The sequence below is a fragment of the Nyctereutes procyonoides genome, unplaced genomic scaffold (genome assembly GCF_905146905.1).
Source record: "Nyctereutes procyonoides isolate TBG_1078 unplaced genomic scaffold, NYPRO_anot_genome, whole genome shotgun sequence".
NCBI classification, from domain to species: Eukaryota; Metazoa; Chordata; class Mammalia; order Carnivora; family Canidae; genus Nyctereutes; species Nyctereutes procyonoides.
Genome location: NW_026575041.1, coordinates 12,170,905 through 12,196,998, shown reverse-complemented (window position 1 = coordinate 12,196,998; position 26,094 = coordinate 12,170,905). Strand labels below are relative to the sequence as shown.

Here is a 26,094-nt window from a genome sequence, read left to right as displayed (position 1 = left end):
TACTTTAGACTAGGGTATAGTGGTAATCAGGAAAGGTAAATCTACAATTACCTAAATACTTTCTGATCACGAGTCAAATGGAGTCAAAAGATGCAAATTTATTGTAGATCTTATTACCTACTTATTTCTTACTAATTATGTATGTTAGTAAATTAAAATGAAATTAACTTCAGAAACACTATGAGTAGACATGCTTACTGTGTGCCTGGTTATGCTCTGAAAATTTGCAAATATTAACTCATTTAATCCTAAAAGGTAAGTACTGTTATCTCCATTTTATAGATGAGAAACTATGCAGAAAAAGCAAGTAACTTGTCCAACATAGCTAGTAAGTGGTGAAGCAATTTACATTAGCCTCTGTGTCTATCTGTAAATTGAAAATAGTACTTTCGTGGGGATGAGAAGGATGCTGGAGGGGAAAGTAGTTTTTTGAAAAGTAAAACAGTACATTTTTATTCTTACAATTTTAATATCAGTTATAATGTCACTGTTACAATGAAGTAAGCGCTGAACTTTAAATGTGACAGGGAAGCCAGAAATTTTAAGATGGAGGATCCCACTGTTAAGAGAGCTTACTGTCTTACTAGAGAGAGATTATCAGCATGCAGGACATAATGCATAATTCAAAATTACATGGGATATCTTTGCTAAATTTAAGGTCGTGTCTGTAAGTGCTTACTTTAAGAAGAAAATGGGATTACTGAGGATTAAAATATATTCACAGATCACTGAATTATAGCTCTGAAAGACAAAGGAGATGGTTGAATCTAAGCTTTTTATTTTATAGATGAATAATTGAAGCTTGTCAAAGCAAAATAAGTGGACCAAGATCTTACAGCTAATTAGGGCAAGAATTATAACTAAGGGTATGGCCCCTCGATATGAATTCTAGCCTCTTTTTTTCCAGGTTAAATTTATCCATATATTGTGTTTCCCTTCCTGCTAGAAAATCATTGCTTTCTAATCCTCTCCCCTCCTGTGAGAGATGGACCAAACTACAAGTTTATAATATTAAATGGTGACAGAGTTTGTCACTTGGGATAAAACCCAGGAGAGTGAGACTTTCTGCTGTGTTTCCAGGAACTTTTAAAGAAATTTAAAAAAATAGCTTCAATGAAGTTAATTAATATCCAATGAACTAAAGACATTTAAGACATACAATTTGATAAGTTTTAGTTTGTGAAACCATCCATTCAAGATAATGAATGTATCCATCACCCTCAAAAGTTTCCTACTACCCTTTTGTAATCTCTCCATCCATCTCCCTCCCCCATGTTCCTTACCTCCTCATACCCAGGTTCTCCTTTCTGTCCCTATAGATTAGTTTGCATTTTCTAGAGTTGTATATAAATGGGATTATACAATATGTACTCTTCCTGTCTTCTTTGATTCAGCATGATTATTTTGAAATTCATTCATGTGTTGTATGTACCCATAGTTCGTTCATTTGCATTCATCTGTCACAGTTTGTTTACCCACTCATCTGTTGATGTTGTCCTAGTTTTCACTATTACTAATAAAGCTACTAGAAAAATTTGTGTATGAGTTTTTACATGGGACATATGCTTTCATTTCTCTTGGATAAATATCTAGGAGTCAAATAGTTTAATCATATAGTAGATGTATATTTAACTTAAAAAACAAAAGCAAACAAAAATCACTATACTGTTTCCAAAGTATTTGTTCCATTTGTATTCCCACCAACAATGTATAAGAATTCCAATCTTCCACATCTTCAACAACCCTAGGAATAGTTTGTATTTTTTTTTTAAATATTAGCCATTCTAGGAGGAGTGTAATGGTATCGTACTGTATTTTTAGTTTTTATTTGTCTACTGAATAACAATGTCAGTCATTTTTTATATGCTTATTCAATACATGTACATTTTCATTGGTGAAGTGTTTGTTAAAATGTTTTGCTTGTTTTTAATTGGATTGTTTCTTCCTTTATTATTGAGTTTTGAGAGTTCTTTCTATATTACAGAAACAAATCCTTTATTAGATATACGGTCTGTAAGTTTTGCCTCCATTCTGTGGCTTTGGTTTTCTTTGGCTTACCAATGGTTTTCAAAGAATGGAAATTTTTAAATTTGTTGATATCCAGTTTATCAGTTTGTTCCTTTATGGTTGTGCTTTCGTTATTGTATCTAACCTGAAGTCACAAAGATTTTCTCCTACTTCTTTTTTTTAGTTTAATTTAGGTTTTATGTATAGGTCTATAATCTAATTTGAGTTAATTTTTTTAAAGATTTTATTTTTATTTATTTATGAGAGAGAGAGAGAGGCAGAGACACAGGCAGAGGGAGAAGCAGGGTCCATGCTGGGAGCCTGACGCGGGACTCGATCCCGGGGCTCCAGGATTGGGCCCTGGGCCGAAGGCAGGCGCCAAACCGCCGAGCCACCCAGGGATCCCCTAATTTGAGTTAATTTTTAAAGAGAGGCGTACATCAAAATTTGCTATTTTGCATATGGATATCCAGTTGTTCCAATATCATTTGTTGAAAAGATAACCTTTCCCCTTTGAATTCCCTTTTCACTTTTATTGAAAATCAGTTATCTATAGATGAGTGGGTCAATTCCTGGAGTCTCTATTCTGTCCCATTGGTATATTATTTATCTTTATGCCAATGCCACACTGCTTTATCTTAACTTTATAATAAGACTAGAAAACAAATAGTACTTTTTCTAGAATGTATTTTTCCTCCTCAAAGTTGTTTTGGCTATTCTATATCCTTTGAATTTCTATAAAATTTTAGGATCAACCTGGCAGTTTCTCCAGGACAAATAAATAAGAAAACAAACAAATAACATTGCTGAGTTTTTTATTTGGATTACATTTCATTGAAATTATAAATCATTTTTCAGAATATGATATATTAACAATATTAAAATAGTATTTTTACCCAGAAATGCGGTTTAGCTTTCCATTTATATGGCCTTAATTTTTCTCAGGAAAGGTCTGTGATGTTCAGTGTACACGGTTTGTACATGTTTTATATAGTTTATACCTAAGTATTTTATATTTATTATAAATGGTATCAATTTTATTTCAATTTGCATTTAGTTATTGCTAATATAGAGAAATACAATTTGATCTTTATGTATTTATCTTGTATTCTGAAACCTTGTTGAAGTCATTTATAGATTCTAAAGTTTGTTTTAGACTCTATGAGGTTTTCTACATAGAAAATTATACCATATGGAAAGAAAGACACTTTTATTTTTCCCTTTCCAATATTTATTTTTTCACCTGTGCACTGTCTAGAACTTCTCAGATAATGCTGAGTAGAAGTGTTAAGAGGGGGACCCCTGGATGGCCCAGTGGTTTGGTGCCTGCCTTTGGCCCAGGGCGTGGTCCTGGAGTCCCAAGATTGAGTTCCAGGATCGAGTCTCAGGATCGAGTCTCAGGATTGAGTCCCACATCGGGCTCCCTGCATGGAGCCTGCTTCTCCCTCTGCCTCTGTTCTCTGCCTTTCTCTCTCTCTGTCTCTCATGAATAAATAAATAAAATCTTTAAAAAAAAAAAAAAGAAGTGATAAGAAAAGACTTATCCCTATCTTGTCCATAGAGGGTTTTTTTAAGCCAGGAGTGGATATTGAATTCTGTATAATGTTTCTTGTGCCTGCTGAGATGATCATATGGTTTTTTGCTTGTTTTTTTTTTTTTTTTGTAATAATGTCATGAATTGTATTGAATTGTTTTCAAAGGTTAAACCTACTTGGTCATGATGCATTGTATTTTTATATGTTGCTGAATTTTATTTACTAACAATTTGTTTAGAAAATTTTGCATATATATATATATTCATGAATATATAAATATATATTCATGAGAGCATATGGGTATTTGCTTTGCTGGTAATATCTTCATCTAGTTTGGTACCAGGGTAATCGGGCCCCCCAAAACCAAATTAGAATGTATTCTTTCCTCTTTAGTTGTCTGAGTTTGTAGAATATTATTATTTCTTCCTTAAATGCTTGACAGAATTCATCAGTGAAGTCATCTGGGTCTTGGTTTCTTGATTCTCCTAAGTACAAATTCAGTATCTTTAGTAGATATATGGATGGCTATTTATGTTACTTGCCTTTCTTGAGTAAGTGTTGGTGGTTTATATCTCCCAAGGAATTCATTTCATGTAAGGTTTCAAATTTGTTGGCATGAAGTTGTTTGTGAGATTTTCTTATTGACCCTTTCACAGATGTAAGATCCGTGGTGATGCTATTACCTCTCTCATTCATGATTTTGGTAATTTCTTCTCTCTTCTCATCATTAGTCTTGTAATAGGATTGCCAATTTTATTGATATTATCAAAGAACTAGCTATTAGTTTTATTAACTTTCTTTACATTATTTTCTGATCCTTTTTATTTCGTTTCTTTTACTTCTTTTGTTTTTTTCTTTCTTTCTTTTTTTAGTTTGCTATATTTTTCCACTTGTGAAAAGTGTAAGCCGAGATCATTAATTTGAGATCTTTTTTTCTTTTCAAATTAAGGTGTTCAGTGCTATATACATTCTCTTAATCCTGTCTTTAAGAGTATCCAACACATTTTGATATGTTGTGGTTTTATTTTTATTCAGTTCAAATACATACTAATTTATTTTTATTTTAATTTTTTCTTTAGCAGTGAGTTATTTATGTTTTATTTAGTTTCCAAATATTTTAGGACTTCCAAGATACTGTTTTTCTTTGATTTCTAACATAATTTCACTGTGGTCAGATAACATATTCTCTTTGTCCTGACTCCCTTTCAATTTATCGAAATTGACTATGGTTCAGAATATGTTGTGTCTTGGTAAATGTTCCAGGAGCACTTGGAAAGAATGTATATATTTTGCTGTTGCTGGGTGGAGTGTTCTTTAAAGCTATGCTAGCTCAAATTGATAGGTGTTTTTCTACAAGTCTTCTATATCCTTACAGATTTCTGTCTGCTTATTCTATTAATTATTTAGGGTTTTAAAATACCAACTATAATTATAGACATCTCTGTGTCTCCTTGTTACTTTGGTCTCTCTAGAAAACCAACTCTATCTCTTCAACTTAGCAAGTTCATTTGGTTTCAACTGGATCCCCTGCAATGTGGCCTGGATATTCAAGGTTGTATATGGGGTAGCCACAAGGCTTATTTTATTTATTTGCTATCACTCAGAGTTCACTGTTATTTGTTGGCTGATATCCATATTTGAAATTCATTGTTTCACATTTTTGTTCCATTTATTAGTTGTTTCAGACCAGAGTGTAAATCCAAGCCCTGTTACTACATTTTTTTACTGGAAGTACAATTGTCATGAAGTTATATTTAAACCAATCACCAACAGAAAGCATTCAAATGAAGACTTGTCTGGGTATGGTAATACCATTATACAAAAAGTACTTTCAGACATCCTAAGGCCCGTAATCTAATTTAAAACATGGTGATATATTTAGATATGATGGATATATAGCCTAATAACTATGTTTAAAGGAAAAATGGGCAGCCATTAGATATCAGGTATTTTGCTAACAGGATGAAAATACATAAACTCTACTTTACAGCCAGGAACAAATGTACATTGAAGAGTCATTAAAAAGAAACAGAGGCTTGAAATATATTTATCTTTACACTCTGTTTCCAGCACAGTGCTGAGCACATAGTAGAGCTCAATAAATGTTTGCTAATCTGAGCCAAGTTGAGCTAAGTCAAATATTTGATCAGGTGAGATTCATGGTGTACTTCACTTGAACATAGAAAGAAATAGATTGTAGAACTTACAACAGTTATCGAGCATGAGTATAAAACATGTAATATGCGCTTAATAAAAATTAAATCATTAAGTAAGTAATATGACCTAGATAATTGAACCATCTAAAGCCTCAAAGTATACCAGTGCACCTACTTAAAAATTGGGTAACAAATATATGGAATTTACCACCTCATGAAGTTTAAAAAGAGTTTCACCGAATATGGGACACCTGAGTGGCTCAGCAGTTGAGCGTCTGCCTTTGGCTCAGGATGGGATCCCGGAGTCCTGGGATCGAGTGCCGCATCAGGCTTCCTGCATGGAGCCTGCTTCTCCTTCTGCCCATGTCTCTGCCTCTCTCTGTGTATCTCTCCTGAATAAATAAATAAAATCTTTAAAAAAAGAGTTTCACTGAATATACGCACATTGACCATCTAAAAATTGGTTAGAGCTAAGATTGGTTAGCATTAGGAATAGGAAGTGACTGAGTTTGCATTTAAGAGTAGCTTCAGCTCCAGTATAAATCTTACTATTAAGCTCTCTTAGTGTCATGTTCCTTCCAAACCAACCAGTAATGGACTCTAATTTCCCACTCTGCTTTTGTTCTATTTTCCTTCCTTAGGAATGTCCCCCATCTATCTCCGTTTGTCCAAATTTTACCCTAACTTCAAGCTCTGGCAAAGTGCTAAATCTTCCATGAGGCTGCCCTAATTTCCCCAGTGGATTTTTTTTTTCTTTTTCATTGTTTTGTGAGTAGTTTCTGCTACCTCTTTTATGGCACTAACCATTTTTCAACTTGGCTTTTTGTTATTCGTGTCATGTATCATCCCTTCAATTAGATTTTAAGCTTCTTAAAGACGATTCAGCATGTGATATATTCATGTGTCCATAGTACAATCAAAAAAATATAATGCACGAGATGCTTGATATGTTTATTGTATCAAAGAATGAATGAGTGATTCAAAGATCATTTTTTATGAAGAGTTTCTACATGTGGACTGCAGATTATCTACCCTTTTCCTAAAAATTAAGGAAATAAGGATTGTTTAGGACATGCTGCTTAAATAAAAGAATGAAGGGACCTAACGAACAAGAGGTAGGAGAAGTGCAAGGTGGGACAGAAGATACAGCTGGGGGCTGAAATAATGGTGAATATTTGTCCAAGGGATTCAGAAAGGATTGGCTGGAATTTTGGAGGATAACTTACAAAACAACTTTTTTATTTTCCTGTTGTTTAAGAAATATGGAACATTTACTAGTAAAGGAATATCTTCTAGAAGTTGTGGGCTGGCTGGTCGACAGTGTATGAGGAAGAAGCATGTGGCTGGGGCAGATGGGAGAGTATAAGGGCAGGAATGAAGGCAGAGGAGGGACTGTGGGTGTGAGCTGAACAGAAGAACACCATGAATGAGAAAAAGAGAAGGTTGGTTGAATTGATATTGAAAAACAAACTAATGGCAATAGCCTTATGTTGTATACTCATGAGATATTAAGGAAAAATAACCTTCCTATGAATTACCCAGGTAGAAATTTTGGAAGATCTATTCTACTTCCAATTCTTTCAAAAAAAAAGTGGAAAATAATTGAGATAAGAGGAAAAGTTTCAGCCTTTGAGATTTTCATACCACAAGGTCATCATCATGAACTAATCTGCCATTGCCAAGACTTAAATGCAGAAAAACTAGGTAACCCAAATCATGCAGCTCTTCTAAAAATAATCCAGTAAAAATCCTTCATTTATGTCATCAAACTATTTCCTACAACTTGTACCTTGTTTTGTGCTCCTTAGATTTTCTAGGTCAATTAAAAGCACAGCTTATTTTTTTATATTACATATTGCCCTCAGTTTACCCCTTACCACTAGAAATGGTTGAATAAATGTTCTCCTTGTTGGCTATGTAACTAGCTCTGAGAGTATAGATTCCTTTGGAATTTCTGAGTGCTCAGCATCTTTTTTCAAGATGCACTACCCCCAACTCAACAATCCCACAGACACTATGGGGGTCTAGTACAGCTTTACTTCACTTTGAGGACTTCTGTCTTAGGTGAAGAAACATTCAGAATGTCACTATATTCTGTTATTCAGATTTTATTTGGTGCTTTATACTAGCCTTTTTTGTTGTTAAAGTGTGTAACCAATTTCTTTGGAATTAACATGTTCCTGTTCTGTGCAGACCACTCTCTGGTCCCAAGACTATTTAGAGGCTAATTCTCCTGGCATTAATTATGAAAATTCTACTTAAAATGACATATAAATGTGACTTTTCTCCAATACATAAAGCAATAGAAAGATCCTCTAAATACTTTTAAATTTTAAGATAAATAAGTGACTGCATTTTTATACTTCAGAAACTTCTGGTTAGTCTTTAGGGATACTTCAGATATACAACTCTGTAGGTAATAAAGGTAGTAATACTTTGTAGATGGAAATGTCATGTCTAGATCTAAAGTGAGAAGAGTTAGACGTATTAAATAACACTGTGAGAATGAATGTATATAATTGTATTTCTCACACAGAAGACAAGTGTAGACACCTGCACACGTACATATATGTGTGTATGTAACCCACTCCCATCAATTTTACTACTTTTCACAAGCTACTCAAATTCTACCTTCATGGCCTGCCACCCAAATCTTCTGGTAGAAATATTTTTTCACATCTCTCCCTCCTACTTCTTTCCCCCCACACACTTATGGTATGTGCAGTTTCGCCAGACCCGTGTGAAGACAGGGGAACATTGATGGGATTGCTTTTCACAAGTGTGGGAACGAAAATCCTTCCCAATGAAAACATCTGTCTCTGTTCAAGTCATGCCCAGTTATCCCCCAAAAGAAATGTTCTGATTAACTTTTTTTTTTAAAGTCTTAAGATAGCAGTTTGTGTAGCAGATCTAATTAAGAAGTTTATGTAACAGATCTGCAGGGTTTTTTCCTTCTTCAACTGGGTTCTTTGAGCTCAGTTTGAGTGTTACTAGCTTTCGCTATGCAACGGCCAAGTGCTTCCCGGGCTGAAAATTATCAGCTTTTGTGGGATACTATTGCCTCCTTAAAACAATGTGAGCAAGCTATGCAACATGCATTCATTCCGGTAAGGAAAATTTCCTTTTATTTTCCTAAAGATTTTTTTTTCTTTTTCCTTTTATAGCTGTAGATAAATGGCATGTGTTATATGCATTTAAAGATGTGGTATCTTCTCTGTAGCCCTTATGTGGAATAAATATATCTCTCTTTCTCCCTATGAAGTCTGAATTCTTAATACAGGCAGACATTGATCAATGAGAAAGAGTAAAGAGTGGTGCAAGCAAACTCATCCCCCTAAAGAAAGTAGTTTCTAAAAGTAACCTGTACTAAAGAGAGGAAACAAGATGGATATTTCTCGTATCAGTATTTGATGCAACTTACAGTATGTATTTTTTGGTTGATTCCCTCAGAATTCCTTAGAGTGGCTTGATATATAGATCAAGAATCCAAAGTTAGTTCTTATATTTTGGTTGCTTATCCAAGTAAAATCCACCATAAAATCTCTCTTGAAAAGCATGACTATTCCTTTCATAAAGCAATGATGCACTATTTAGAAATTTGTAAATATAGCTGGTAGAAATGTATACATATGTAAAATAAATTAATAAGTCAATGTCATTGTGTTACACATTGCAGAAATAATGTTTGTGCTTATAATTATTTAGCCAGAGGAACCAAGCTAGCTACATTAGAGTGGCTGAGATTAGGTAAATGGGACTTGGAAAAAGAGTTTTAAAATATTTGATTCTTTAATTAGATCTTTTTAAGGATTAAGAATAAAGGAATTAAGAAATAAGGGGCACTCTCAACAATTAGTCTCTGTTAATAATTATTTGGAATCTCTCAAGTAAAACATTATTTCTGACATAGAAACTCGAGAGACATACCTCTATCCATAGTGGGAATAAACTTTGAAGTTCAAGTTTTTTTCAACTGATGCAAGTTAGGTCCCATTATATTTTTCTCTATAACTTGGGAATCACCTAAGTGTTTCAAAGGCTGTGCTACATTTAAAGTTCTTCTCATGGAGTACTATTTTCTAGTTGGATCTCTGTAAATTGTCTTGATGTTAAAGACATAAAATATTATTTTTTGCAAGGAATTTAAAAACTAATGATGAAAAGCTCTCTAAATCAGATTATGTTATAATGATTCTACATTGAACTGTAATTGGATGTGCATAGTTTGCTCCTCTTGTCTTTATTAAACTGTTCGTCCTTTGTTTTATCAACGAGACTATGATATTCTTTGTGAAGCCAGTATCACCTAATTGTGGAGCAATTTTTTTAGGCAGGCAGTTCTTTTCTCCCTTTTAGGTTCCTTGCATGCACCTCCTCCAATTTATCACCTAACATATCTTGTTACAAGTGTTTTTTTTTTTCTCTCTTATATTGTAACTTCTTGGAGTGAAAGAGAAAAGGAAAGTAAGTTGAAGGAAAAAACTAACACTTGTTTTCTTATTTTCCTGTCTTAAACTCCCTACATATAGGATGCATATATCCCCAGGGTCTAGCATAGTGCCTAGCACAACAAGGGGTGCTTGGTGAGCACTTGAGAAATGAAATCAAATAACAAATCTCCAGTTCTAGCATCTTGGCAGTTTTCATTAACAGCTTTGTCTATACTGACCTAATAAAATTATTTCTATTTAAATCCATCTGGAGAAAACAATAAACCTTGACTAAAGCATTGCAATGGGATGATGGAGGGAGCAGAAATGTGTTAATGCAGGGGATAGAGTCTTATGAGGAAAAGAAATAGCCTTGGATTCAATTCCCATAGTCCACGGGCCACTCTTTCTTCCATTCTTGTGTCTGTTCCCAATTCCCTCTACTGCATACATGCACAGTTTTATTCAGGTTTGTCTCATTTTGACTGCTCTAAATCTGTTTAAAAGATATTAGGAGTTTGTCAATCTCTCAAATCTTATCATTTTTTTCCAAGTCTTGCATTAAATATATCATTATATCATCACAATTTTTGAAGACTGCCTTTAGAAATGATAGCTATTATTAAAATATTACTATCAGAGATAAATCTGTTTAAATTGAGCCTCAGTTTATTTTTTTGTCAGAAGATATAATTTAGATCTCAGAAGAAGAATACTAATTCATACTTTTTTAAACCCAGCAATAATGTAATTCATATACTCACACACATGCATATTTACACACACATATACATAAGTGGATGTATGATATACTTGCCTAATGCTACCCTGCATTTTTTGAGGTATACAAATAAATTCTAAAGATACATATATTTTCCCTATTGAGGAAATGGCAAAATATATTGATTTAATCAATTGCCACCTTTAAAATTAACCTGGTTCTCTTTTAAAATAAAATACTAAAAATAGATAATGCATAGGAAATGTAGACATATATTATGTAGCTATCTTAGGAAACCTGACCTGAAAATTTCATGAGCAGGTAAATGTTTGTATATCTCCTATAAGTGTGTATTTCTAACACATCATTAGAATGCAGAGCTACCTACATGGTTTAGACCATGTCTCACACAAGCAATACGCTATAGACGACAAAGAGTTTTTTAGTCAGTGTTCTTCTGTGATAACAATAAACTTGACATAAAATCTCAAGTCATAATACAATCAATGTCAGAGAATCTAGCTATACAGCCTAAAGTTTATCTTGGTGAGAGGGAACTTAAAGCAGCTGATACCAGGAGAATGTAACTGTCTCAAATAATCTTTACAAACAAGAAAGCCAGTCCATGAAATCTTTCAGTGGTCCAGTATTTGACTTCATATAACAGATCATGCCTTATAATGATGAGGTGGACATCAAATCTGGAATCTCAAGCAAATTCATCTATTTGACCCAAGAACCCTGAGTATAAAACAGGAACACAGAATTTCCCATATCTTTAGCATAAGTGCCAGCCAAAATAAATTGTAAATATTTATTGGATGGATGAAGAATAAAAAGCTCTCTCTTGAATCCTGTAAATTGGTTCCACCATTGGAACTGTAAGTACATCTTTCTAGACATTTAGTATCTTTGGGGTCCAGGCAAATCAAAAGTTTTGCTGTTTTATTATTCAAGTGAATGGATATGCTTGTAAAAACTACCAAATCAGTAGTTCTTTTCATAGAGACTGACCGGTGTTTCTCTTCAGTATTAGTTCCTTCACTTCACTCATCTTTTATTGAGCTCCTCCTATGTTCTAGGCATAGTACAAGCACAGGATAAGGACCTGCAGGTACACTTAAACTTTTATGACACCATCACTTTTGGTCATCGCTTTTGTTTCTTTTGGAAGAGACACTTCATTACCCCTTGCCCAAGTAGCACCGCACTATTTCTTGCTGCAATGAACAAAGTTGATTTTCCTTCTGCTGCTGCAGTTTTAATTCTGTCTTAAGTGAATGCCATGCAGCTTGCTGAGCATTGGGAGAAATACTCAGATGAACCAGGTGAAACCTACGTCAATTCTGCTCATGAGGAATTTTTTCAAACAGATACACAGATGACTCTAACACTAGAAATTAAGTGTTGAGTGCCCTAAGTACTCCTGAATTACCATAAAAATTAAGTAAAGGTGAGAGTTTCGCAGAAAGGTTATCAGCTAGATTTTAAAGGTTAGATAAAATATTGGCATGCAGTGATGGCAGTGATGATGGAGGAAGAGGGCCTTCAAATGGAGGGAACCATAAAGGTACTTACCAATTGCATAAAAGTGGTCCATTTTTCCATCTGCTCATTTATTGAACCAATATTTATTTTAACTACTTTTTATGTATCAGAAAAATTGTGTAATATGACTGAGCATGTACCAATAAATAGGACAAACTTAAACCTGTCCTGAGGGCATTTACATTCTAGGGGAGAAGACAAACATAAATAAGCAATTACATATGTATCTGTATTGCACACTTTGATGCCATCCTGTGAGAGTTGTTCATTTCTCAGAGTTGCAATTCTGTATTGCACACATGCATACCCAGATACACATCTATTCTCATAGTATAGCAACTGTAGATATTTTTGCAAAGCCTGTACAAACAAGACAAATGGAATAAAATATTCTTTCCCAAACATTTTGTAGTTCTAAAATACCTGTTAATTTCCCTAGCAAACAATTAGTACATCCTGTCTGATACATCCTGGGCTTGACACTCGTAGTATTAAAAGTGACAGTATTTATTGAACACCTCTTTTATGTTGTGTACTCTTCTAAGCACTTCACACTTTATTTCACCCAATTCTACCAACAGTTCTCTAGTGCAGGCACTATCCTCTCCATTTTACAAAGTTTACAGAGGTTAAGTGACTTTCCCATGATCACATAGCTAATAAATGTAAAGACCAGAACTTGAAACTAGATATGAGACTCCAGAACTTATTTCTTAACGGGTTCACTAGATAAGGAGAAGACACTAAGACTGAACCAGTTGCAACACATTGTAGTAGAAGCAGCAATCAAGGAATGAACAAGCCACTGAAGATGCAGGAAGATGAGAGTGATCAATCTGCTCTGATTGGAGTTGAAAGATGATGCAGGAAGATTGAAAAGAGAAGTCTTGAGATGGTTTTAAAATAAGTGAAGGAGATAAGAAAGGTGAAACAATAGGCACAAAGGAACTGAGGCATAGAAAAGCAGTGTGGAATCAGAACTAATTATCAACTTTCCCCAAGTCCTGATCTTCCTCTTTGAGCACCAGGGAAGAAGGTCAGGAACAACAAGGATAAGAGTTGGATCATTCATTTAAAGTCAGGAATCCTGCAGATCAATCAGAAGAAAATCACTGAATAATTCAGGCTCAGAGTAAGGCACTGGAGCTTTTGAAGAGAATCTTCAGTGGAAAACAAGATGTCTTCCAGACACCTGGCTTCATTACCCTTACTACATATGGCCTGGCCTACAGGTTACAACACCAGTCTGTGCCTGGAAGTGAGGGCATATGAAACAGAAATAGCTTAAGTACAGGTATGAAAGAAATGTAGAAAGAGAAAAGGACACGAGAAACCACATGGTCCCTAAAAAAGATACTGAAAGAGATGAGCTGACAGGAACAGTGAGAGACTGGCAGATGCGACTGTGGCTTCCTGGGTCTCTCAGAATTCCCAGTCCTTAATTCCTATTTATCAGATGGTTAATCTGCTGTGCTTCCTGCCCTTTCAACATGAGAGTTCAGATTTTGCTTAAACTACTATAAGTGACTTTTTAGTTTCTGCAGCCAGAAAATCTTTACTAAGACAGGGGCCAGTTAGTGTGTAAGTGGTCCAGGGATAGGAACTAGCCCTACAAGAAAGAGCAGACAAGAGCCAGAGAGAAGGCAAATAAATCAGCTGAATATACTGGGCTTGAAAGATGAGGTTCTGTCATTCAATAATTAACTCACATCACCTTCCCCAAGACTTCTCTCACACCTCATAACCAGATGATGTCTCCCTCATTATTTCAACCTGATTAACACTCACTTAAGAAAAATATGAGTAGAGAACATGCTCACACTCTGCTTTAATCTATTTTTTTCTTATTTAATCATCACAATGCCAACCTAAAACTGGCCGCATATTATCATCTGCATTTTAGATCAGTAGGGTCAGGTACCTTGTTTAATATCATACAGATTAGTAAAACCATGAAAGAACTCAGGCCTTCTCACCCTAATCCTACTTGCCTTTCTCTTTTGAACCCAGCATGGGACTTTGCCTCTATTTCTCTTATGATATTTTGTGGCTTTGTATTACAAAAATTTGAGGGATTTCTCTTAATTTTGTATGCTACCATAAACTCCTTACAGGGCAAAACCATGTGCTTGTTCTTCCCATTTTCTGCAGTTTCAAGTATAGTACCTTAAATATGATGTTTGCTAAAAACGAACAAACAAAAAACAAAACAAAACAAAAAACTATCTGCATGCCCTGATTAATACTTAAAATGTGAAAACATAGGCAACAATGGGATGATAATGAGGGAATAATCATTTTTGTCTGAAATACCTCCTTAAAGCCTGTCTCCTCAGCCTCAGTATCACTTCCGGAGTCCCTGCCTCTAGTCCCTGGATGTTGACTTTGAGCCATTGTAAGCTTAGGTCAGCTCTAAATAGGATTTGCTCAACTATGAGTTTCAGTCCTAGTTCATGGTGTTCCAAGTATGTTTTGTCCTTTCTGGATTCTAAATATTACTTGACTCATCATCCTCAATCATGTCCGATTCATTTTTCTGTTTCATTCCTCTTAGCCTCACTTTGCACTTCTGTCTAGTAATACCCCAGTTTTTAGTCTATTTCCTCCTGGAGAATATGAACAAGGCTATTAATGGAATTCCTATTAGTAAAGGAACAAAGATGACACTTAATCTATAGAGATATCCAACCTAAGGAGGGGGGAAATAACTACATCAGAAGCGACCTGAATAATTGCAACAGCCAGGGACTGCATGAACATTTGCAGATTTCTGGTAAAATGGAATGGGATTGTCACTTTTGTTTTTCAAAAAGGGCAAGAATTTGCTATATTTTTTATCTTCCTCTCTTGTGCAATTTGCATTTTCTTTGACTACTGGTCTTGTGATTCCTGTGCATAGGCATCTTGAGTCCATGAAAAATTAATGCCAGGTGCAGGATGCTTTCTCTTTATCCCATTATTGCTCATTGTACAATGTTTATGTTGACTCATCACAGTGGGTATCAGTGCAGATATATGTTACTGTACAACAGAGTAAAGCCCATTCTCTGCCACTCCCACCTTCCCTACCCACTCCAAAATTTGCAAAAAGAGGCCCCAAAATATTATTGTTACAGAATAGAAAAATAGGCAGTTGTTCAGAGCTAATAATATCAGTCCTCCTCCAAATAGCAAAATGAAATTAAAACATGAACATATCAAATCCTTAAAAAAATTAATGAGCTAATACTAGATATGTTGTACTTGTTTAAACTTCATTTAGATATTTTTATTTAGCAGGGAGATGCTTACCAACAATGGAGTTTCTAATTTTTATCTTGAAAATAGACTGCTTTTCTACACTGCTACTACTACCTATCTTCTTTATATTGCTTTATCTTACAGTTTTCAAAGCAGCATAAATTATATTCTTTATCAGAAGATGTGGTCTATGTATACAATGGAATATTACTCAGCCATTAGAAACGACAAACACCCACCATTTGCTTCGATGTGGATGGAACTGGAGGGTATTATGCTGAGTGAAATAAGTCAATCAGAGAAGGACAAACATTATATGGTCTCATTCATTTGGGGAATATAAAAAATAGTGAAAGAGAATAAAGGGAAAAGGAGATAAAATGAGTGGGAAATATCAGAAAGGGAGACAGAACATGAAAGACTCCTAACTCTGGCAAACGAACTAGGGGTGGTAGAAGGAGAGGTGGGTGGGGGGTGGGAGTGACTGGGTGCTGGGCACTGAGGTGGGCACTTGACGGGATGAGCACTGGGTGTTATTCTATATGTTGGCAAATTGAACACCAATAAAAAATAAATTTATAAAAATTAAAAAATTATATTCTTTACCTTTATAACTTAGCAAGCTATACAATATAGGTTTTAATATCTCTGTATTACAAGAAAATTAAACTTGAAAGAGTTGAAGTGGCTGGAATCAGAAGTGGTTAAGGAGTAAAATGTAACCTAGTAGAACTACAAACTCAATCCAGCGTACTTCTGCTCAAATTCAGAGTTTTAAGCTACTTTGAAAAATCTGGGTCGGAATCCTTGCTTAACTTTTCTAGACCTCAGTTTATTCTCTGTAAAATTAGGTTTTATATAGATCTTTTTTTTGGGGGGGGTGTTTGTGGTTTAAATGAGATAATGTTACACCTTTAGCACAATATCTTACCAAAGAAAGAGCCCAGGAAGGGTTGTCATTATTAACGTTGCTAATTTTTAATGTTATCCTAGTGCATCCTCTTACATATTATATAGGGTTTTTATATATATGATCCCATTTTCTTCTCAAAGAAGCACAGTAAGTTGATAAATAATAATTTATATCTCTATTTTTATATGAATGGAAAATTTGACAGTTTAAACAAGGCTAAAATCATAATATAGGTGAGGGGAAGATTCTTAAATCTCAGTCAGATGACCCAAATCTTAAATTCCTCTTATTACTATTTTTATGATATTAAAATTAGTTTACTATTAAAATCAGGAGTTATCCAATCCTTATTTATAGCTGGATGTAGCCTTAGAAATAATTTAGAGAGTCAAGTGACCTGACCAAGTTCTACAGTAATCAACCAGTCCTAGAGACCCATTATCTGCTGACTCCAAGTGCAAAACTAAGAGGTGCTCATCCTATAACATAAAAACATACCACATGAATGTTTTTGTTGAGATAGAGTGGGCAAAGGGGTGTCATAAAATGTAAGGTTGCAAACATTATATTCATAAGGAAGTTATCATCACTTTCCAGTTAGTTAAGGAAATCTTTTATAAAACAAATGAAGGTTTTAGTATGTCTGAGTTTACAGTTTCAATGGACAAAGTGGTCTGAAACTAAACAGGAGAGTCATTCCTGAGAACTACCATTTTGCTCTCTATTTGTGGCAGAGTTCCCCTGCACCATAAAACAACCTCCTCTATGCCTTCATTTCCTTACTTTAATTCTTCTCTTTTACTGTTTCCTTCTCTCCCCTTTAGCCCACATCACCAGATAACACTCTTCCATCTTTACTCTGAAATATACAACTGTAGCCTGAGCCCAGAAGGAGGTAAATTGGCAAGCAGAACCCTTGCTCTGCAGAATAATTGGGGGTACGGGAGCCATTGGAAAGCTGAGAAACCAAGAGTGACATAGACATTGCCACTCTGGGAAGCTAGAGCAGCTGTGGGGCTAGGAACTGGTTGGCATTTTGAACCTAGAGATTTGTAGGCTCTTTGCTGTGGAACAAAGAGTTCATTGCCCAGTCAATGACAATATACAAACACATCTGCAGAATATATTCTTTGGCATCAGCAAATACTAGCAGTAGCTAGCCAGCTTCTATTTTTCTAGCCTTCATTCACTTCTTCTTTTTATCTACTTTATTCTGTGGTTTTCCCCAGTGAAAATAATTCTAAATATAACATTAATTTTGAAGACAGAATGGATAAAGGGAGATTGATAGACACATAGATGTTATCAGAATTTAAAATAAGGGAAATAGATCTAAAGTGTTATCTACTTTGTGCCTTCTGTAACCCAGCCAGCCCATGTGCCATGTTTCAGAGGCAAGTATTGAAATATCTTCCAATCTAACATGAACACAAGCACACTATAGGTTACTAAAAGTGAACCAAACTTATGTATCCTCTTTGTCTCTCTCCCTAACATTTCCTCTCATGCAAAAAAAAAAAAAAAAATCTAAAGATGAAATATTTTAAGACTTACTCTGTGGTTTAGCCTATTACATTTTTAAACTTTGACTGAATGATCTAGTATCAAATTATGTTTGATGGGGAAGAAATGAAAGCAGAGGCTGGAATTTAGAAAATTCTTCCTTTTGGAAATAAGACATAGAAAATGGAGAAAAGCAAGGATAGAAAAAAGAGTTTGGTGATACTTCTTTACTTCACTTCAAATATTTTTGAGTTTTTAATATAAGAGGGGATTCTTGCCACTAATTGCATGGTCTTAAGGACAGAAAATTAACTGGCTCACAAGAAAAACAAAATATAGATTATAAATATAGAGCAAGATGTTCATAAATGCATTCTGAGGTACCTTGTCTAAGATATACAGAACCTCCTCCTTTAGCCAATTCATTAGAAGCCACTTTATATCATTGATCTTTTTCCATTTTGATTTTTGTCTTATTTAACTATGACTTTCTTAATATCATATCTTCTAACTTTTTGTATCTGGATGATAAAAGCAGAGAACATCATTATCCAGAAAGAAGATTTGTATAGTATTCTTTCTACTATTTGCCAGTAGAACAAAATTTATGATGAGTGAACTCAAATCCTTGATGAGACATAGACTCTTAGAGGTCATCCATTTCACTCTCTACCCCTGAAATACAGAAATAAGTAGGGAGGCTCAGTGAATTGCTTTTTTTTTTTCCCCTGAGTTACTGAACTTGTTGGATCTAAAACTTCAATTTCCTGATTCCCAGTCCAGCCATCTTTATTCCAATGACATAATCTTTCAACTGGATTGTGGCTGCTTCCAGGGAAATAAAGTACCTGACATTTGATGGCCATGCAAAAACTACCTGGGATACTAGGTTGACTCCTTTATGAATAACTTCAAACATTCTTATATTTAAAAAAAATAGATAGCTATGAAGTAATATTAAAACTATATGAACTTTTTGAAATTTCAAATGAATGTTTAGTTTTGGGTGAATCTTTTGATACAGGCCTTCACACTCATCTGAAAAATTTAGCAAGTTCTTAGGATCCCATTTTGCTTTATTTGTGATTTTTGAGTCTTTAGCTTTTCATTAAATCATATGCTTCCTTCTGCCTTTCCAACTTCTGAAATGTATAGCTGGATGTAAGTTAGAGCATGGAACAATTTCAGAACTACTTTCCTCACTCTACATGGGGTATTATGCAAGAAACATATGGATTTGGAGTCAAGAGTGACCTTTGGGGAAAACTGGACAGCCACATACAAAAGAATGAAACTGGACCATTCTTTTACAACATACACAAAAACAAATTCAAAATGGATAAAAACCTATAAAACCATATGAATCCATATAAGACCTATAAAGCCATAAAAATCTGAGAAGAGAACACAGTCCTAGCAATTTCTTTCTAGATATGTCTCCAGAGGCAAGGAGGAAAAATAAACTACTCAGACTACATCAAAATAAAACGCTGCTATGCCATGAAAGAAATAATCAACAAAACTAAAAGGCAACTTACTGGATGGGAGAAAATGTTTGCAAATGACATGTCCAAAAAAGGACTAGTATCCAAAATATGTAAAGAACTGATACAACTCCACACCCCCTAAAACAAATAATCCATTTTAAAAATGGGCAGAAGACATGAACAGACATTTCTCCAAAGAAGACATCCAGATGGCCAATATACACATGAAAAGATGCTCATCATCATTATCATCAGGGAAATACAAATTAAAACTACAATGAGATATCACCTCACACTTGTCAGAATGGCTAAAATGAAAAATACAAGAAGCAACTGGTGTTGATGAGAACTTGGAGAAAGGAGAACACTCATGCACTGTTGGTAAGAGTGTCAACTGACGCAGCCACTGTGGAAGATAGTATGGGGATACATCAAAAAGTTAAAAATAGAACTACCTTATGATCCAGGTACTGCACACTACTGGGTATTTACCCAAACTTGGCTCCACTAGTTCTTAATGTAGTGACCTTGGATAAGTTGCATTACAGGCCCATTCCTCACTTTCATTATCTATATAATGAGCATAATTATAGCAGGTAATTCATTAGCTTGTAATAAGAAGTAGAAAAGAATAAATATAAACAACCAGCATATGATAGGCATAGAAGAGTCTTTCTGCTTATAACTGTCCTTAGTTTACATGTCATACTTCAGGCTAGTATAGTCTGCAGTACAGAACAAGTTCCAGATGCTCCCATCAATGTGGTACAAGAGTAGTCACCAGTGGGCAGGGTGGAGTTACCCCTTTCTACCCATTTTACCTAATCTGTTGCCTTATGGGTTTCTGATGAGTCCTATGTCTTGCTGCTGTGGCTCTAGTTTCAAAGGTTTAAAACCCATTAACAAACATCTTTGAGTACACTGTATATTAAGCACTAATGGGAGTGTAGATGGGGGAGGCTGGCAAAGAAATAAGAGTCCTGCCTTCAAAAAAATCACAGTTCTAACAAAGAGATAAAAATATCACACATGAATCAGCCATCAACATGTATAAGAACAGAAAAAAGCAATCATAAAGAATGTCAGAGTTTAGTACTTTCACATAATTTCTTTCCTTTAACACTTATAATTGGGTGTGAACTGAAGTAATACAACTAGTGAATGCTTTAAAATTTGGGGGGAAAGGATGGATAGATAGATTGAGACCTGTAGCCAGGATTAAGGAAACTTTCATGGAAAGTCTAGGGCTTTAGATTGTCCTTGAAGGATGGATAAAATTTGGTTAGGCAGAGAAGAGGGGACCATGATTGATTCATGATATAAAAGAAAGAAGAATGTAAATAGTATCCTATGATAGATATGAGCAAGGTGTGTGCTTGGAGTAGTGAGAAACTTGGCTTTATGGAAAGAAAGGAGAGAGAAGAGAGAAACAACACCATTTATTGATCACTCTACTGTGTACAAGACCTTGATCTATGAACTAGAGAAGAAATTAGGCCTACCTTAGCCTAGTGAACCAAGTTGACAGCTTGCTTAGAATTCTGGTATCTAAGTGTGAAAATATAACTATACTGCTGAGATTATAGCTCTTTGGTGGCTTAGCAAAAAGGAGCAGATGGTATCCACATGGATCTTTTCAGGAGTAGCACCACATGAAGTGAATCAGTGAATTAGTATGTATGGTTATATGGCATGGGGCACGTTGACTAAACCACTTTTGAGATTTGAGCTAATGACTCCATTTTTTGTGCAATCTCCAGAGAGCATTTGCATAAATAAAACAGGTTTGTAAATGCTCAGTGTGAATCAGTGGAATTTGTAGCAGAAATGGAGAAAAATAAGGGATTTAGAGTCAAAGGACCTGGGTTTGAATCCCAGCTTTGTTCTTCTCTAGCAGCCTGATATTAGGAAATTCAGTGAACCATTCTACACCTCAGTTTACATATCTATAAACAGAGGGAAATTCCACCAGTCCCTCTGGGATCTGTGAGGAGTAAACAAGAAAAGAAGTGAAAGCTTATCATATTTGCCTGGCACACAGTGGGTATTTGCTCAATCAATGTTAGTTTCCTTTCCTCTTTCTGTGGAAGTTAAATGAGCTAACATATATAAACACACTCTATAAATTACAAAGCATGGTATTAGAGATCAGTATAATGCAAGTATCAGTTTGGGTTTCAGTGGTGATCTGAAGTTTTGGTGAGTCATTTATTTTTGCCTTTTATACTAAGTGTGGAGGGGTATGTGTCAGGGGAGCTGGGTGGAAGTCCAAAGAGTTCTAATATCCAGTAGTTCAAGCAACTTTTATCTCCTATTCTAAGTGGGATTAATTCTAGAGAGAAAATAAAGTCTCCTTGGTTCCCCACTTTTCGCAGGCCACCCCATCTTTTTTGTACCCAGGACAGATGTACTTGACGTAGCCTAACTGAGGTCTTTAAGATACCGTCTATTTTCTGCAAAACATTACACTACCTTGTATTTTAAAGGAAGATCAAGCAAGCACGTTAACACTTCAACCCAGAGGGATAATAGACTAATAGCGGGTTTTCAAGGATCAGTGATGGAAGTTGTGTTAACTAGCACAGATTTCTGGAGACATCAAATTAAAGCAAATGTTTTGCAGTTGTATAGGAGTTACCCACGTAGGAGCCAGACTTCTAGGTTTGACTCTTGGCCCTGTTATCACCAGCTGGATGACCCTGGGCATGTTAGCCTCAGGGTAACTGAGGCAGTTTCCTGTAAAGTAAATATTATTTTTATTATTAAGAGAGTTCAGGCAGGCAGAGATGAATTGAATTCAGGCCAAACATGCATCTGCCATTTTCCCCCCAATGTTCTGTCCTTTTTTCCTAAAGATTTTTGTTTGTTTATTTATTTACTTATCTATTTATTTCAGAGAGAGAAAAGAGCAACTGTGGTGGGAGGGCTAGGGGGAGAGAGGAGGCAGACTCCCTGATGAGTGGGAGTCCTTGTGGGGATACATCCCCAGACTGGGAGATAACAACCTGAGCCAAAATCAAGAATCTGACACTCAACTGACTAAGCCAACCAGGTGCCCCCTTTTTTCCCAATGTTCTGAGCTAGGCTGAGGGTTAGCTAGGTATGTAGGTATCTGTCATTTCTTTAGGTATTAGGCAGAGGAGCCAACGACTTTGCTTCCTCCAGAGTTGTTCCCCTGAGACATCTGGCCATAGTCATTAACCTGTAAGTTAACCTTGCCTAGCTAAGCCTCAGACACTCCTGCTATTGTCACCCACCCTCGTGTTACTGCCTCAGTGCCCTTAGTTGTATACATGTGGGAGGGCAGGGGCTATGTCACTGTAGGGTAAGGGCAAACCAGGGTGCATACCAGAACCACTTGGTGCTACTGTTGGTGATGACTCAGAGCTCTACTGGATCAAACTGCATGCACCTGGTTGGTCTTCTAGAGAATATGAAAAGGAGAAAATCCAGGAAAGCAAAAAATAACCACAGTGATAAATAATATAAACTTACATCTGTGGAGTACCACTCTTTTTGCTTCACATGCATTATTTCTCCAGCTACCTTCTTGGGAAATAGGTTAACTGGAAAATAGGGTTGTCCCATTTTTAAGTGGGGGTTTGAAAGAGATTAAGGGACTTGGAAACCCTCTGAGAATTGGTGAATTGAATCTGAGTCAGTACGGTGAGAAATGTTTCTGCAGACAGTGAAAGAGGAACTAGCAACTTGTAGGACAGAAAAACAATTGCATTTTAGCCTGGAAAATTTCAGCAGAGGGAATCAAGGATAAGATGGTGATTATGAGCATGAGATCTGGGGCTAGAAAGACATGGGCTTGAATCCTGGTTGTGGTCCGCTTAGATTTGTGACCTTAGGCAAATGACTTAGATACTTTGAGCCTCCCTCCCACCCCTCCTTTTCTTTTCTTCTGTCTTTCAAAATGGGAACAAAAACATTTTCCTTAAAGCATTTTGAGAAGTAATGCATTGATGCATCTTGAGTACTTACCACAGCCTCTGGAACATAATAGTCATCTAATAAATGACTGAGTCAGGATACTATGAGAAATCAGATAGTGATGATGCTCAGGGGCAATTGCAGGTTCCTGATAAATCCTTCAAGTAGGGGTAGGACCCTGCGAATGCCCAGGATGTGGGGCTCCAACTTGACAGATTGTGAGAAAGGAGAGGGAAGAAAGGGTTTTATTTCTAGCAGAGAGCTAGAGGTGGGAATTTGAGGCAGAAGTCTCCTCCACCCCAACCACATCACGTTTTTCATTTCCAGAATGGACCAACATAGTGGAGGATTGGGGGGGAAAACTGAAACAAAATAAAGTTATCCTGATTTCAATCCTTACCTTACCAATTCAGTACTTAATGTTTAGATATCTCATTTCAGACCTAATGTTAGATATTTCATTTTATTTTATTTATTTTTTCAATTTTTTTTCAATTTTTATTTTTTTTTAATTTTTTAATTTTTGATAGTCACACACAGAGAGAGAGAGAGGCAGAGACATAGGCAGAGGGAGAAGCAGGCTCCATGCACCAGGAGCCCGACGTGGGATTCAATCCCGGGTCTCCAGGATCGTGCCCTGGGCCAAAGGCAGGCGCTAAACCGCTGCGCCACCCAGGGATCCCCAGATATTTCATTTTAGACCCATATTCTACTTCCCTGGTTAGAATTCAAAGATGGTCTGATTGAGGCTCAGCCCAGTGTGTGAATTGTGTGAATTGTTGGTGTGAATTGTGATGCTAGACAGGTAATAATCTTGTAGCAACTGACCTAAGTCAGCTAATATTTACCTTGAAATTTGGGGATCTTTGGCTGTCTCAGTGAAATCATACATATACACAAATGGACTTGCTTAAAAATGTTCAGTAGCTTCCATTTTGTTTCAAGTTGTCATAGCATAAATGAAAGTCATTTATAGGACCTGTGTCACTTCTTACCCAGTCAGGAGCCTTGTCTTTTGAGACTGAGAAGATAAACCAAGGATACAGTGCCCCCAAAGCAGCTAACATGTTATTATTGCCATATTTTACCTTCTATTGATTTGGCTTGACAGCCCCTTGCTCTCAACAAGCATGTCCCAGGTCATTTTAAAATCCCTGCACAGTTCTTGACCCCATCAGCATTACTGTTCAGTTCCTGCTGTATTTAGGTCCCTTGACTGTGTGGGTTTCTCTCCTTTCCATTTTGCTTCTTAAAAATTTAGAGAGAGGCCCTGATTCAGTCTTGTGACCTTCTCACTGGTTAGCTTACACTTGCCGGGCATAAGCTTCCCAGACTGTGATATTTGGCTAACTGGCTATTGTATCTTCCCTGCCTATACCTTGCTTGAAGAGGCTTCCTGACTATAGCTGACCTAGTATATGTCAGAAGTATTTCTCAAATCTAACACATAACAAATATCAAGTAACCACATCAGTCAGAATCCGTGAACACCTTTGAAAATTTTCATTCATTATGTAGGATTCTTTTTAGTTACATTTTCTTGGTGGTAAGCAGCAGCACTTTGTCTTTTACTAGCACAATCAAAGTTACTGATATAATTTAAAGGTATTTGGATATCCCATGGAACTTAAAGAGAGGAAGGTAGCTGGCATCCATGAATAACTTGATCTAACAACTTAAATTTTTCAGTATTCTTTTTACTTCTGGCTTCTCTACAATTAGCTTTATACTTCCCTCTTACTGTAAACTGGCTTTCTCTATGTAGAAGTGACTGTAATATAAATGCAAACCATTTATGTCTCATAGTTTGGGCCACCTAAGAGATTGATTTTCTTAAATGTTGATAATTTTAAAAATCCTTGACCAGATTTGCATAAAGACAAGCCTTGAAACTTCTGATTTTTAAAAGATTTTTTTCAGGGATGCTGAGTAGCTCAGTGGTTGAGCAGCTGCTTTCAGCTCAGGGCGTGATTCCGGTCCGGGGATTGAGTCCCGCATCAGGCTCCCTGTGAGGATCCTGCTTCTCCCTCTGCCTGTGTCTCTGCCTCTCTGTGTGTGTGTCTCTCATGAATAAATAAACAAAATCTTAAAAATATATTTTTTTCATATTTGTTAAAAATCTCTTTACTAGTTAATAGAAATAAGCATACTAAAGTGGGATTCTAGAATCTGCTAAGTCACCAGTTTAATTTAGGAATTCAATTAAACAAAATACCCAATATGGAAGGAGACTGTGTATACATCAGGGCATTATGCATTTGGAGATAAAGCTTAGAGGGAACCATCAAAATGGCCAGGGAATTGGTTTTAAGAATCTGAAACAAAACTTGATCAAACTGGGGATGCCTGAGTGGCTCAGCAGTTGAGTGTCTGCCTTTGGCTCAGGGCGTGATCCTGGTCTAGGGATCGAGTCCAGCATCAGGCTCCCTGAGAGGATCCTGCTTGTCCCTCTGTCTATGTCTCTGTCTCTTTGTGTGTGTCTCTCATTAATAAATAAATAAAATCTTAAAAAAAACAAAACTTGATCAAATTGGTATGGACTCATATGATTTCAAAAGTGAGAAAAGAAACAGAAGTCAGGATGAGCCAAGGGGAGATCTGAAATTAACAACTGG

General features: G+C 35.9%; 1 protein-coding gene across 11 annotated transcripts in view; it reads left to right on the top strand.

Moving 5' to 3' along the window:
* Window positions 1-26,094, top strand: part of DLG2 (discs large MAGUK scaffold protein 2) — an 885,772-nt gene that overhangs the window by 144,973 nt on the left and 714,705 nt on the right. For 4 of the 11 annotated variants that reach the window (XM_055320442.1, XM_055320440.1, XM_055320438.1 and 1 more), the window contains exon 1: window positions 8,701-8,805. The exons of the other annotated variants lie outside the window; for them this stretch is intronic. In XM_055320442.1, the coding sequence (XP_055176417.1) occupies window positions 8,701-8,805 (105 nt within the window). Of the gene's footprint in view, window positions 1-8,700; window positions 8,806-26,094 lie in introns of those variants that run through there. 11 annotated transcript variants of the gene reach the window in all.